Raw genomic sequence first — 16772 nt, 5'->3', positions numbered from 1 at the left:
CGAAAATGTTACAAAAACCTATAAAAAAGCACCGGATAATTTAGAAAAATCAGTCAACCTAGAAGCCAACCAAATAGCTTTAAAACTAAATTTAAATAACCGAATAGAATACCTAGCAAAATCTCCAGCATTTATCACCTTAAAAGACCATAAAGAAAACTTTCAATCAAAACCTGCTTGTTGTCTCATTAACCCGGCAAAAAGCGAAATCGGAATAATAAGCAAAAAAATCTTAGACATCACTAACACATACTTAAGAAATAGCCTAAAAGTAAACCAATGGTAAAATACCACCGACGTTATTAATTGGTTTAACGGCATAGAAGACAAAACTAGTTGTTTCTTCATCCAATTTGACATAAATGAATTTTATCCATCTATAACTACAGAAATATTTAATAAAGCCGTTTCCTTTGCAAAACAACACACAACAATAACAGGCGACCAACTTATTATAACACATAGCTGAAAATCCCTCCTCTACTACAACAATAACACATGGATAAAAAAATTGAACCATGAAAGTTTTGATGTAACAATGGGCAGCTACGATGGCGCTGAAATTTGCGAACTTGTAGGGATCTACATTCTCATCGAATTATCTAATATAATTATAAAAACTGACATAGGGCTTTACCGTGATGATGGCTTGTTGATAATACGCAATTCTAACGGCAGAGAAATGGAACGAATGCGAAAAAACATAATTCAAAAGTTTAAAGACGTTGGATTTCAAATAGATATAAAAACAAATCCTAAATCAGTTAACTTCCTCAATGTCACTTTTAATTTAGCCCAAAACACTCATAAGCCTTTCAAAAAACCCAACGATAATCTTTAATATATCCACATATCTTCTAATCACCCACCACAAATTATTAAACACTTACCTACTTCAATATCAAACAGACACACAAAATTCCCCCAGCGAAGTTATATTTAATCAATCTAAAAACGAATATGAACAAGCACTAAAAAATAGCGGATACAAAAACTACTCCCTCAAATATCAGATTAAACAAAAAATACCCCTGAAAAATCGTAAACGCAATATCATATGGTTCAACCCCTTATTTAAAAAAAACGTCTTCACAAATGTTGCAAAAATATTCTTGTATTTACTAGAAAAAAACTTCCTTAAGACACACAAACTTCACAAAATCTTAAACAGAAACACTGTAAAGGTAAGCTACAGTTGCACCGAAAATATAGAAAAAATTATAAAAAACCACAACAAAAAAGTTATCTTCCCAAGAATTGAAAATAATGATCCAAAATGCAACTGTCGAAACAAAGCAGAATGCCCCCTGAATGGTAAGTGCAAATCCACAAATATTATATATAAATGCATCATCGCAGCAAAAAACCAATGCAGCAAAGTTTATATAGGATTAACGGAAGGTGAGTGGAAAACCAGATACAACAACCACAAATCATCATTCAACAATATTAAATACAAAAATTCTACCACCCTATCAAACTATGTCTGGGATTTAAAAAACAATTTTAATGAAACCCCTATGCTAACATGGTCAATTCTCAAATCAGTACCCCCCTACTCGAATATTTCCAAAAGATGCCCACTATGTCTGTATGAGAAATTTACTATTATATCATATCCAAAACCTGAAGAACTGTTAAATAAGAGAACCGAAATTATATCAAAGTGCCGCCACGAAACCAAATTCTTATTAAAAAATTACAAAGCTCGCTACAAACCTGAATAACAACTATAAATAAAAATAACTATACTAATCTGCTCCATATGTCTCTAAGCTAACTAATAAATTACTCACATACGCAGCTTTTGTAATATATTTCATAATATTATGTATATTTTTATATCAATTTTAATTCTTATTTTCTTATTTTTATTTTATTATTTTTTAATACACAAATAATACTCATTAACATATAAAAAATATTTTAAACAATATTAAACATATAACTATTTCACAATTATTAGCCAATTAAAAACAAATTAATAATATTATTAACCTAACTACTAATCAATTTCTGTCCTGTAACGATCTAAAATACAAATATAAACCGTAACGTCCACTAAACAAATCATAGCAAAATTAAACTTTTACTACTTGCCTGATGATTGTGATAACACATGAAACTCAGAGTTGCAATATTAAATATATTATAAACATTAGCATTTAGCTAATTCCTGGTACTGCGGATAACAGTAACATATATACTATATATATATATATATATATATATATATATATATATATATATATATATATATATATATATATATATATATGTATATATATATATATATATATAAATATATATATATATATATATATATATATATATATATATATATATATATATATCAACAGCTGAAAAATATCAAAGTATTAACAGTGCCATGTTGCGCATGGATGGTGTCCCTGTTTGTACTTTTGGTGTGCATTGCGGAGGCCACATTTGGAGCCCTTTGTTACGGCTTAGGGTTTATTAGTAGTAATGAGGCAATTGCTTGGGCTATTAAACGGTGTTCTGAGTACTATCTATGCTTTGAGTCAAGTTCTTCAATCTAATTTAAAAATGAATAAAGTACCAAAAACTATAAAACACAAAAAACCATCATCATCACCAAGTTCTCTAGACCTATCATTCACTAATATTCGTGGTCTTCAAAGTAACTTTTCTTCTGTTGAGTCTTATCTCTTGCAAAGTTCACCAGACCTACTTGCTCTTTGTGAGACTAATTTGAGTTCAGCTGTCTCATCTTGTGATCTTAGTGTTGATGGTTATCTTCCTCTGATTCGTAAAGACTCCAATAGTCACATGCTTGGCCTGGGCATTTACATTCGTAAGAATTCACCTGTTTGTCGTGAAACTAGGTTTGAATCCACAGACTATTCTTTCATGTGCTTTCGTTTAGCACCACTTCGCTCTATTGCCTTTCTCTTTGTTCTATATCGCTCTCCTTCATCTCAAGACTGCACTCTTTTTGATGTTGTTTCTGATCATATTGACCAAGCCCTCTCTCTTTATCCATCAGCTAATATAGTTGTTGTCGGTGACTTTAATGCTCACCACTCTGAATGGCTTGGCTCTAGTGTCAGTGACTCTGCAGGCATTAAAGCCCACAACTTTTGCCTTTCTCAATCCCTAACTCAAATAGTCAACTTTCCAACTCGCTTTCCTGACAACCCTAATCATTTACCTTCTCTACTCGACTTATGTCTTGTTTCTGATCCTAGTCAGTGCTCAGTTTCTCCACATTCACCCTTAGGTGCTTCTGATCACAGTTTGATCTCTTTAAAACTAATATCTCATTCTTCTTCATCACCTGAATACCCCTATTATCGAACCTCTTACAACTACAGTAAAGCTGACTGGGATTCTTTCCGTGATTTTCTTCGTGATGGCCCTTGGGTAGAAATCTTTCAACTTCCTGTCGACAAATGTGCTTCTTACATAACTTCGTGGATTCAGGCTGGCATGGAATCTTTTATTCCCTCTCCACGATTCCAGGTCAAGCCTCACTCTCCTCCATGGTTTTCCTCACACTGTGCTGCTGCGATTGCCAATCGAAACCGTTACTTCCATATTTATCAGCAAAACAATTCTCCAGAAAACAGACGTCTGTTTATTACTGCTAGAAACAACTGTAAAAAGGTTTTGTCTAACGCCAAAACCCGCTATTCTCAGGTCATGAAATCTCGTATCTCATCTCAAAAATTAGGCTCTCGTGACTTCTGGAGAATCTTTAATAATATCAATAATAAGGGCAAATCTATAATTCCACCTCTCTTGTATGGTTCAGACTTTGTCACCTCACCTAAAGACAAAGCCGAACTGTTTGCTAAAAACTTTTCATCAATATCATCTCTTGATTCCACTAATTGCGTTCTACCTGATATTGCCAACAAACAGGTTGATCGATTGCTTGACATTCATATCACTCCAGCATCTGTATCTAAAGTGATTTCCTGCCTAGACTCTTCTACAGCTTGTGGCCCAGACAACATACCTGTTACTGTCTTGCAGAAGTGTTCTCCGGAGCTGTCGTCTATACTCTCAAAACTGTTTAACAAGTGCTTATCAGAGTCTTGTTTTCCAGCCTGCTGGAAAGCCGCATCTGTTATCCCTATCTTCAAAAATTCTGGGGAGCAATCTGATTTGTCTAACTACCGTCCCATAAGTCTTCTTCCTATCATAAGCAAGGTTTTTAAATCTTTAATTAACAAACACTTAATTTCTCATCTTGAATCTAATAACTTACTTTCTGATCATCAATACAGATTTCGATCTTCTCGTCCTACAGCTGATTTGCAAACAGTAATAACAGATAGGTTTTATCAGGCATTAGATGAAGGTGGAGAGGTTAAGGCCATCGCTCTTGACATTTCAAAAGCGTTTGATAAAGTTTGGCATGCTGGTCTTCTCCATAAGCTTTCTTCGTATGGTGTATCCGGCAACATCTTTAAGATCATTGAATCCTTCCTTTCCAATCGTAGCATAAAAGTTGTCCTCGATGGACAACACTCTTCTTCTTATTTCTGTAACTTCAGGGGTTCCTCAAGGTTCTATCCTTGGCCCTATACTCTTTTTAATTTACATTAACGATCTTCCATATATTCTCACATCTAAGGTGGCATTGTTTGCTGATGATACTACCATTTATTCTTGTCGTGATAAGAAACCAACACCCTCTGATTGCTTGGAGGGGGCATTTGAGCTTGAAAAAGATCTCACTTCTGCTACAGCATGGGGCTCACAGTGGCTGGTGAACTTTAATTCAGATAAAACTCAATTTTTTTCAGCCAATCGTTATCGCAATAATTTAGATCTTCCTATATTTATGAATGGTGATGTACTCAATGAGTCACCTACTCTTCATCTTCTAGGATTAACTCTTACTTCCAATCTTTCTTGGAAACCATATATCAAATCGGTTGCAAAATTAGCATCTGCTAAGGTTGCATCTCTTTATCGAGCTCGCCACTTTCTAACTCTGGATTCTATTCTCTATCTCTATAAATCTCAAATCCGGCCTTGTATGGAATACTGTTGCCATATCTGGGGCGGATCTTCTAATGATGCCCTTTCTCTTTTAGACAAGGTACAAAAACGCATTGTAAACATAGTTGGACCTGCTCTTGCAGCCAACCTTCAACCATTATCACATCGTCGTAATGTTGCTTCCCTTTCTCTTTTCTACAAATACTATTATGGGCACTGCTCTAAAGAGCTAGCGTCTCTTGTGCCATCTACTAAAATTTATTCTCGTGTTACTCGTCATTCAATTAAGTCTCATCCTTTTTCTGTGACTGTTCCTAAGTGCTCCAAAAACGCTTATTCGTCTAGTTTTTTTCCTAGAACATCAGTTCTTTGGAATTCGCTTCCTTCTTCTTGCTTTCCTGATTCATATAATTTGCAATCTTTTAAATCGTCCGTCAATCGTTATCTTGCTCTACAATCTTCATCTTTTCTCTTACAGTAACTTCCAACTTTAATTAGTGGCTGCTTGCAGCCTTGTTGGAAGCGAAGATGTTTAAAAAAAAAATATATATATATATATATATATATATATATATATATTATATATCAATATATCGTATTATATATATATATATAATTTTTTAGATATAAATGAATGTGCTACTATGTGCAACTGGGACAACAGTAATTGTACAAATACAATAGGAAGTTACAACTGCTCCTGTAATTATGGTTATCAATTCAATAGCAGGAAAACTAGTTGTATAGGTATGTTTTGCTTGGTAGTTTTATTGATGCACTTAAATGCTTGTTTGCTTGCATCTTTTTTTAGAATATATTTGTATTTTTTAGTATTAAAATTATTTTATATAGTTATGTTTCAAATTCAATTGTAGTTATTTAATCACTCTTCTAATATATAATTGAAGACCTCTGTGCAAAAATAATGTTTTTTCAAAATAGGGTTCTCCATTTTTACAAATTGTTCAGGATAATGAAAAAACAAAATATTAAAAGTTTTTTTTTACACGATATTTTAATTATAATTTTTTTTTGATGTTTTTTATAAAATGATTATTTTTGAAAATTTAGTATAATTTAAATTTTTTTTCTTCATTTGAGACCCAGCTGTTATTTAACTGTGTTATATAACACACACCATATAGTACACTAGTAACGTGCAGCAGATATTTTTCAAAAATGTTGTAAATAATAAAAATGTTGTAAACATGTGTATGTGAGTATATTAATTTTTAGATATTAATGAATGTTTGACTACCTGCAAATGGAGCAATAGTAAATGCAAAAATACAATTGGAAGTTATGAATGTACTTGTAATAGTGGTTTTCAGTTTAACCTCAATAAAACAAGTTGTGAGGGTAAGATTTGTTCAAAATTATACAGATTCATTTTATTCCTTAGTTTTGATTTTATTTGGTCATCTTATATGCCATTATTTTCACAAAATTATTTACAATATTAATTTTTTTACAATATTACAATATTACAATATTATTTACAAAATTTACAACATTTGCAAAACATGAATTTTTAACAAATAGAAACAAAGTTTATCTTTTCAACAAAATTTATTTTCAATTAATAAATTATAAATTGTTGAGAAAAAAGAACAAAATACATCTTTTTAACAAAATTTATTGACAATTAAAAAAACATAAAATATTAACCAAAAGAAACAAAGTATATATTTTCAACAAAGTTTCTTTACAAGTAAAACATAACTAAAATTCTTATTTATAAAAAAAAAAAAAACATTTTATCAAAACAATTTTCTTATTGATGTTGTTACTACTGTTGCTACTGTTTAAGCTGTTACTACATTCGTTTCAACAACTGCCTTTGCTATATTGTAATAATAAACTGACAAAAAATAAATAAAAATGGTGCAAAATAGGAATAATTCAGTCAACTGTAAAAACTGGTTTTGGAATGTTACAAGGAAACAAAAATACTTTTTCGCCAATGCAGTAGAATTCCAGTTTCTCCCTAACTGTTGATTTATGATTAAATAATTAAATTTGAAATTATAAAAATTTATGAATTTTAAATCATTTTTCAACAGTTAACGGATCAAAAAAACAGAACTAAAGAAACATGTGACATACAGTTAACCATGTGCTAAGCAAGGCAAGAGATAAACAGTAATTTATCAAAAGTTTTAAAATAAAGATATAAAAAAGTAAAAGTAGAAGAAAAAATCCCTTCTTACAGGAAAAAATATATGTGCAAATATATAAGCTAGGTTTGATAACACATAACCGTGACTGAGACCGGGTTTATGATCAGGGCTGCATTAATATTGATAGATCCTATAAAAATGTTACTTTTAATTATAACTTTTAACATGAATTTTATTTAAAAACAATGTTTTATAGGATCTATCAATTTTAATGCAGCCCCGGCCGGGTTTTTGACCGGGGCTGCATCAATATTGATAGATCCTATAAAAGTATTGTTTTTAATTATAGCTCATATCATAAATTTTGATTAAAAATAACATTTTTATAGGATCTATAAATATTAATGCAGCCCTGGTCATAAACCCTGCCCCGGTCACAGCTATGAGTTATCAAAACTGGCCCCGGCCATAGCCCCGGTTGCTTACTATGTGCAGAGCACATACCATCAATTGAGTATCATTGCAAGGCCTAGCACTATTTTTTTATAACTAGATTACAATTTTAAAACAATTATCACATACATATATAAATATGCTATGTTTTTTAAAATTGGTATGAAATGAAAAAAATCTATATATCAGATATATAGATTTTTTTCATTTCATACCAACTTTAAAAAGCATAGCATATTTATATTTGTGTGTTAATTGTTTATAAAATTGTAATCTAGTTATAAAAATAGTGCTGGGCTTTGCAATGAAACTATTTATATTGAATATTTTTGTTTTTTTGTTTTTGTGAAAAGCTTAAAGGCATATACAGATATTATCTGTATATGCTTTTAAGCTTTTCACAAAAACAAAAAAACAAAAATTTACACTTTTACATAATAGACATATTGTAAGTTGAGTTTGCAAATGAATTACAAGGAATGGAAAAAAATGCGCTAAAAACACACTTTAAAAAGAATATGCTAAAAACACAACTTTAAAAACAATGTATTAAAAATGCAGCTTTAAAGATGACTGAGAACTTACTAATAAAGACTTGGTAAAAAATAACAACCTGCTTTATTTTACTCAATAAAACTTTCAATGCTGATTGTATAAAACTTTGAATGTATAAAAATTTCAAATTTGAAATGCATAGAAAAAATACAGTCCAAATACAGTCCAGAGTACAAACAACAGTCCAAATAGTTGAACAACTTAACAAAGTTACATAAACAACTTAAAAAATATTCCCACTTTAAATATAAATTTAATGCAAATAGATCAGAAAATCAAATATTTGAAACAAAAGCAATTTTTAATCACAGCTTTAAAAAGAAATGTGTTTTTTTTTCCAGACAGAAATGAATGACTACTTGATTACTTTTATCTCTGCTTAAAAACTTATGTTTTTTTTTCAGATTTAATTGAATATTTGATCACATTTATCTCTGCTTAAAAACTTTTTTTTTTCAGATGTAAATGAATGTTTGACCACTTGTAACTGGGACAGCAGTTATTGCATAAACACTATAGGAAGTTACAGCTGCTTATGTGAAACGGGTTTTCAATTTAACTCTAATAAAACAAGCTGTATTGGTATGTTTTTCTTTATTTTAACTCATTAATTGTTTGTGAAAGTAGAATAACATAATCAATATATACTGATAGCAAATAAAAAATGGTACATAAGGCAAAACAAAAAGTTTTACAAAGTGTAATTTTGATATTAAAAGTTTTTTAAAGTTTCATCAAGTTTCAGAATAGTTACTTTAAATGGTACTAGAAATAAAGTTGATCATTTTTAATGTATGATAAACCCTAGCACTTTGAGAGTACTAAGATTTAATGTGTACTTTGATAGTACAAGGATTTAATGTATGCTTAAGAAATTCAATGGAGTTTATTAACACAATCTTAAATTTTAAGTTTAATAAATCTAAATTTAAAGATAATAGGCATTTTAAAATGAATAGAATCTTAATTAATAGAATTGTCTTTGAACATATGATGTCAGAGTATTACAGGTTTAATAAATTTTTTTAAACTATATAGACCAAACAGACAAACATCAGACTGTTCATCTACCACCTACACATCATCAACAGCATTTTCTTTTAAATCAGTGAAATTTCTTTAAATCTTTAGTAATATCTCTTTGAATCCTCTAGCCACTACATAGTAACCATAGTTGATCACAATGCAATTGCCAATTGTACTAACAACACACGCTCCATCAATTCTAAGGTAGTTCTCACTTTGTTCAAATACATGAAAACATGAACATACATATCAAATTTTTCACTGAAACATGGCTTACCTCCACCATTCGTAACATAATCAGTTGTATTCAAGAATGTATCTAGTACCTAATAATTTTTTGTGAACATAACTGTTTAAAGGAATACCCGATTGAACAGGTATAAAATAGTCAATCCTAACTACACAAATACCATCCAGAGGTTATTCCCTATGCCTATTGTCAGCCAATGTTCGAAACTGCTGAATACCTTGAGAAATATGGAAACTTTGAGTTATTGCCAGAACCTGCCCACATAGGCTACCATGTGAATACTCATTTGTCTTGTAACAATATGCCACTGATTTACATAGCTGGCTTAATCGATGGTTTGCATAGCTGGTGATTTACATAGCTTATGGATGATTGACATAGCTGGCAATTTTAATGGATGTGATGTCAAGCCACTTTGTAAGAAGTTCCACTTATGAAAAATAAATCATAATCCAACTTAAGTATCTAAATTATCTTGCTATGACATTGTCAGAACAAATGCCCCAAGGTGTTATATTTCCAAAACTCTAAAATCACTAGACCCATCTTTATCTTCAATTAATAAAGTTTCCAATAAAGATTCCCTATATGTATAAAAACACTCATCCAAAACCTAAATGTATCCAAATGTGATCCAGGGAAATTAAAGACACAGATGCCGCCGACATAATTAGATATTTGATATGCATAGTATTTTTGCAAACCTTGAGTCTGACCTACTGGGTTAATTCTTCCATTTGCCTTCCAGAATGCTATCATTGAGGCACAAAATAAACATCAGTCTTTATGTACTATTAAAGTATACAGTGATCAAGAATGGATGACAGAGAATATCCTATGATGCATAAAACAATACCAATTTTTATACAAGGCTGGTCTTTAGGGCCAATGTAACATCTTGGCTGATGTTATTGCTCAATTTAGTGCCATCTGGAAAGCATTTTGCTACAGCAATAAATATAAATATGTCAATAAAAAGAACAGTATGTGGTCACATGCATGCTAACTATTGATCCCAATCCACAGGTTGCACACAGAAACTAAATTTGCAAAAAAATATAGTTATAGCTATATATAAAAAATATAATTATATATTTATATATAAAAATTTGCAAAAAAATATAGTTATATAAAAATATATATAGATATAGTTTGGTAAGAAATTAATAAGCCAGATATATCACCTTATTTCAAGCCAATCTCTTTTTCACTAGAGTTGTCTATCTTCAACGTCTCTAATCTCAATAAAATATAATATCAATAAACTCATCAAATGCATCAAATTGACAACAGCCTGCTATGACGGCATAATTATTAAATTACTTTATCGTGCATGAGGTAGTCAAAGCTCTAGTTACAATTTTTTAACTATTGTGTTAAAAATGTATCATCCAAATGACTTTATGCATACTCATTTCGAAATTTGATAACTCATCTCTACCAACTGACTCTCCTACTATAACATCCGCAAACATACAAATTGGTTAAACATCTCCTAAAAACATTATTATCAAATAGTGAATTTGTTTTTTTTCCTGGAAGAAATACAACTGATGCCATCATACAAGTAATAGATGACTGAAGATATGCTGTTGGTTACAATAGCTCATCAACTGCTGTGTTTTTTGATTTTGTAAAAACATTTAACCTCATCAATCACATTCTCATACACAAAGTTGAAATCAGCCTGCTGTCATTTTATTATCTAGGATCGCAAGTCTACTGATTCTGGATTTTTGGTAATCCATCTAGATTTTTGATGAGTTGTTCTGCGTTTGCAGGCCACAATAGAAATGTCTAAGCTAGCACTTTTTCACTCATTTTAGCTTGCTTAAGGCTAGGCTGATTGATAGTTGATTGGAATTGCTCTCACTTAAGCATCGTCAAACAGTTTGATTCTTTGTTCCCAGGCCTTGTGTTCTGTAAATATTCGAATATGGGCTTTCTCATAAAATACAGATGATTTAAAAGGAGAATTTTTGCTGCTTCCCATTTGATACATTTTTTATGCACACCATCAGGTATATGATGCTTCTAACACTACAACAATATTTAGCTGTCTATTTGTTTAATACTTTTATATGAATTTACCCTGAAAAAATGAGTTTGCATTTTCAAAAATCAAGCACTACTGCTGAAACTTATAAAGTTAGATATTGAAACTTAAATCTTGTTAGATTGTATATTACTAATTAACATCATAATGTGATTGCTTATAAGTAATTGTAAATATAAAAAGTCATAATTGTAGGCATCTAAGGAATTTAGTTGATATAAATTATGTTGAATTTTACTAGAATATATTGACATTCACCCATAATTGACAACTTTTTTAATGTGAAACAACAAGTTAAGTCAACTACGCAAATATATATGTGTGTGTGTGTGTATATTATATATATATTATATATATATATATATATATATATATATATATATATATATATATATATATATATATATTATATAAGATATGTATTTTTATATATATATTAAATTATGTCATATTATATATATATATATATATATATATATATATATATATATATATGTATATTTATATATATATTAAATTATGTTATATTATATATATATATATATATATATATATATATATATATATATATATATATATATATATATATATATATATATTTATTATATCATGTATATAGTATTATATATATAATTTTTTAGATATAAATGAATGTGCTACTATGTGCAACTGGGACAACAGTAATTGTACAAATACAATAGGAAGTTACTACTGCTCCTGTAATTATGGTTATCAATTCAATGGCAGGAGAACTAGTTGTATTGGTATGTTTGGCTTGATAGTTTTAATTTATAAATAAATAATTTTGATAGATATTAATTTATGAAGTGAGTGTTCTACCACTACACTACTACCACATTATAAAGCTGCCTAATGAACCAATATATCCTTTAGGCAGTCCTCAGAATAAAGAAAAAAAGGTCGGCATTTAATGTTGATCTAAAGCCATTTTAGGTTAGCATCAGATCAGTACAAAATTTGGTGAAACAAAACTGAAAAGAAAGTAATAAAATATATACATGTATATATTAATATATTTCATAAAAAAGCATAAATAAATGTATATATATATATATATATATATATATATATATATATATATATATATATATATATATATATATATATATATATATATATATATATATATATATATAACAGTCCCTATTTTCAAAAAAAATCTGTCTTGAAATTGTCTATGGGTGCTCATAACCAACTCTGTTGAACCACTGTTGGGAAAGATTATTCATGGAAGGGACAGATTGTTTATGAAAAGTAGAGACCGCTTGATGCACCTTAATATATATTTATATATATATATATATATATATATATATATATATATATATTTATGTATGTATGTATATATATATATATATATATATATATTAGGACCCTGTGAATCACTATTTTTAGTTTCAAATCAAATCACTATTCAAAGCAAGTCTTGATTCGCAAATTGAATTGAATCACAAGTCCAATAAGCGTTTTAAAGAAATTTAAGTTTAACTAAAACATAGATATACTCAAAATGTTAATTTGATTCGAGATTCAACTCGATTTGCGAATCAACGCCTGATTCGATTTGGATTCGATTCAATACCAAAAAAGGCGGTTCGCAGGGCCCTAATATATATGTATATACATATATATACATTTTTTTATTTATTTATAAATATATATATATATATATATATATATATATATATATATATATGTATATATATATATATATATATATATATATATATATATATATATATATATATATATATATGTATATATATATATATATATATATATATATATATATATATATGTATATATATATATATATATATATATATATATATATATATATATATATATATATATATATATATATATATATATATATATATATATATATATATATATATATATATATACATATATACATACAGCCTTCGAAAATAGGGTCGGCATTCGACAATGCTGACCTAACTACGGACTTGAAATTGTTTGAGGTTGGCAAAAAATTGCCAACCTCGTTTCTATGTTTTATGGTAATCCCTTTGTGTCAAACTTTTTTTTCCAACCTGATGCCGACCTCTAAGAGTTTGAGATCGGTCATATATTGCCAACCTCATTTTTTCTAATTCCGAGGAAATTCCAAATATATATATATATATATATATATATATATATATATGCATATATATATATATATATATATATATATATATATATATATATATATATGCATATATATATATATATATATATATATATATATATATATATATATATATATATATATATATATATATATATATATATATATATATATATATATATATATATATATAGAGAGAGAGAGAGACAAAAATTCATACACATATGAATTTGTATATGTGAGTGCATTAATTTTTAGATACTAATGAATGTTTGACTACCTGTAAATCGAGCAATAATATATGCGCAAATACAATAGGAAGTTATCACTGCTCTTGTAAGAGTGGTTTTCAGTTTGACACCAGTAATACAAGTTGTGTTGGTAAGATTTCTGCTAAATTTCACTGATTTTTTTATGGTACGATTTTCAATTTTTTTTTATTTGTTTTTTTAAAGGTCATTGTTATTACATTTTTACATTCATTTTTTTTATAACTTTCAGTTATTTCTTAAACCTTTTCCTGCAATAACAAATACAATACAAATAAAAAAAATTTAACCTGTAAAATTTACAACCCTTTCTCCACGCATTTTTGAAACAAGTTGAGTTACAGAGTCATAGGCTCAATTTAAACCTCAAATCCTATGATTGTTAGCTGAAAATTCTACCATTAGTCTACTAACCGCATTTAAAGTTATTTTCATACCTCAATTGTAGTTATTTTATGTGTTGCTTTAAATATTATATGTTGCACAAATAAGTGATTCTGTGATTAATAATTCTACAAATACTATAATGGGCACTGCTCTAAAGAGCTAGCGTCTCTTGTGCCATCTACTAAAATTCATTCTCGTGTTACTCATCATTCAATTAAGTGTCATCCTTTTTCTGTGACTATTCCTAAGTGCTCCAAAAACGCTTATTCGTCTAGTTTTTTTCCTCGAACATCAGTTCTTTGGAATTCGCTTCCTTCATCTTGCTTTCATGATTCATATAATTTGCAATCTTTAAAGTCGTCTGTCAAAACTGACCTTGATTAATACGCAAAAGAATAAGGATATCTAGAACCATAATATGGTTTGATTTTAGCAGTCACTTAGAAAAAGAGGGAATATGTCTTTAGAAGATTTATTACCAAATAAAAATTATATTAAACATAAAATTGCAAGCAATTTGGTGATCCTTCACCAGAGTATCAACCCATTAAATGGCTAAAATCTGCAAACAACAGTCATGGTATCAATATTTCAACGTCAAATCAAGCATCAGTTTACAAATCAACATTTACAAAGGCAGATAAGTTTACAACAGCAAAATTTCTTAATGAAACTTGTGAATTTCAATAAAGTTGATCATGCTGATACAACCAGTGTTAACACTGCAAAAAAGAATGGTGTAATTCCCCTACTGCACAGAATATTTTCAAAGAAAAATATCGACAAACCACAATTTATTGGTTGTCAGCATTATGTTATGGATAGAATTTTTTGTGCAGTGATAGATAAAGATTTTGCTTGTGGCACCAAGTTACCTTTCATAGAGTATTTATTGTTTTTAGATATTGATAGATATTTAATATATTTACTGCTAAATTCAATGATGTTGTCTGGCAGACATCATAATAACAAAAGACAACTACAGTAAAAAGAAGAATGGTTAATTTTTCTTCTTTGCTTATACAAAAATTATTAGAATTATGTTTTTAGTCCAAACAGCCTCTGACATGGTATACGCCTATAGCAAAGCAAAAGTTTTAATAACTTATTAGTCACACATCATTTCAAATTTGAAGACTTGCTTTTTTTGTTTTGTTTGTTTTTTGTTGCTTTTTTTAAATTATTTTTTTTATATTTGATTCCACAATTTTAATTTATGGATTAGAGAGCTAAGTAACATGTAAAATGTTTAGATTTTTTTATTTTTTATATTTAGTCTAGATTTTTATTTTTTTATATTCATAATTTTTTTATATGTTTAATCTCTTAAAGTGTTTTTATTTAACACAGGATCATATTTACCAATAATTTAGTTTAGTTGTTTCAGCTTTATCTTCATTGCAAAAATCCTCTTAGTGACCTCTTAAAATCCTCTTAGTGACTTCTTAAAATCCTCTTAGTGACCTCTTAAAATCCTCTTAGTGACCTCTTAAAATCCTCTTATTGACCTCTTAAAATCCTCTTAGTGACCTCTCAAAATCCTCTTAGTGACCTCTTAAAATCCTCTTAGTGACCTCTTAAAATCCTCTTAGTGACCTCTTAAAATTCTCTTAGTGACCTCTTAAAATCCTCTTAGTGACCTCTTAAAATCCTCTTAGTGAACTCTTAAAATCCTCTTAGTGACCTCTTAAAATCCTCTTAGTGACCTCTTAAAATCCTCTTAGTGATCTCTTAAAATCCTCTTAGTGACCTCTTAAAATCCTCTTAGTGACCTCTTAAAATCCTCTTAGTGACCTCTTAAAATCCTCTTAGTGACCTCTTAAAATCCTCTTAGTGACCTCTCAAAATCCTCTTAGTGACTTCTTAAAATCCTCTTAGTGACCTCTTAAAATCCTCTTAGTGAACTCTTAGAATCCTCTTAGTGACCTCTTAAAATCCTCTTAGTGACCTCTTAAAATCCTCTTAGTGACCTCTCAAAATCCTCTTAGTGACCTCTTAGAGATTTGTTTAGCTAAAAAACTAATGGCATCTTGACATTTTCTTTTCTTCATCTTCAACTTGTTCTTGTTTTTATCAATTGTTGCTTCATGTTCAATTTTAATGCCTGGTCATTGTGTAAAAACTAAATATACTAATATTGAATTAATGCTAAGAATATTGACAACTTTAGCATAATAACTTTCTTTTTAGATATTTGGCCATTTTTAGGCTCTAAAATAATCCAAATGTAGCTGTACTATAATGAAATTTTATCACACTACAAAATAATAAGTTTTAAATAGATAATATATTTTTTGCAATCCTTTTAAATCATCATCAATGTTTTAAGGATTTTTCAAATTAATTTTTTATCTCTGCTTAAAAATTTGTTTGTTTTTTTAGATGTAAATGAATGTTTGACCACTTGTAACTGGAAATACAATAATTGCACGAATACTATTGGAAGTTATAGCTGCTCATGCTACAAAGGTTTTCAATTAGACTCCACTAAAACAAGTTGTATTGG

At 28.9% G+C, this 16772-nt stretch overlaps 1 protein-coding gene across 2 annotated transcripts in view; it reads left to right on the top strand.

Annotated features, from left to right (window-relative positions):
- The window catches only part of LOC101240045 (fibrillin-1), a 178117-nt gene that overhangs the window by 126936 nt on the left and 34409 nt on the right, over positions 1–16772 (top strand). For both annotated transcript variants that reach the window (XM_065795472.1, XM_065795473.1), the window contains 6 exons: positions 5620–5742; positions 6232–6354; positions 8583–8705; positions 12097–12219; positions 13869–13991; positions 16649–16771. In XM_065795472.1, coding sequence (XP_065651544.1) covers positions 5620–5742; positions 6232–6354; positions 8583–8705; positions 12097–12219; positions 13869–13991; positions 16649–16771 — 738 coding nt within the window. The remainder of the gene's footprint in view (positions 1–5619; positions 5743–6231; positions 6355–8582; positions 8706–12096; positions 12220–13868; positions 13992–16648; position 16772) is intronic.

Source organism: Hydra vulgaris, chromosome 04, assembly GCF_038396675.1.
Source record: "Hydra vulgaris chromosome 04, alternate assembly HydraT2T_AEP".
NCBI classification, from domain to species: domain Eukaryota; kingdom Metazoa; phylum Cnidaria; class Hydrozoa; order Anthoathecata; family Hydridae; genus Hydra; species Hydra vulgaris.
Note: the sequence above shows the minus strand (reverse complement) of the source record. Positions and strands in the feature narration are given on the sequence as shown.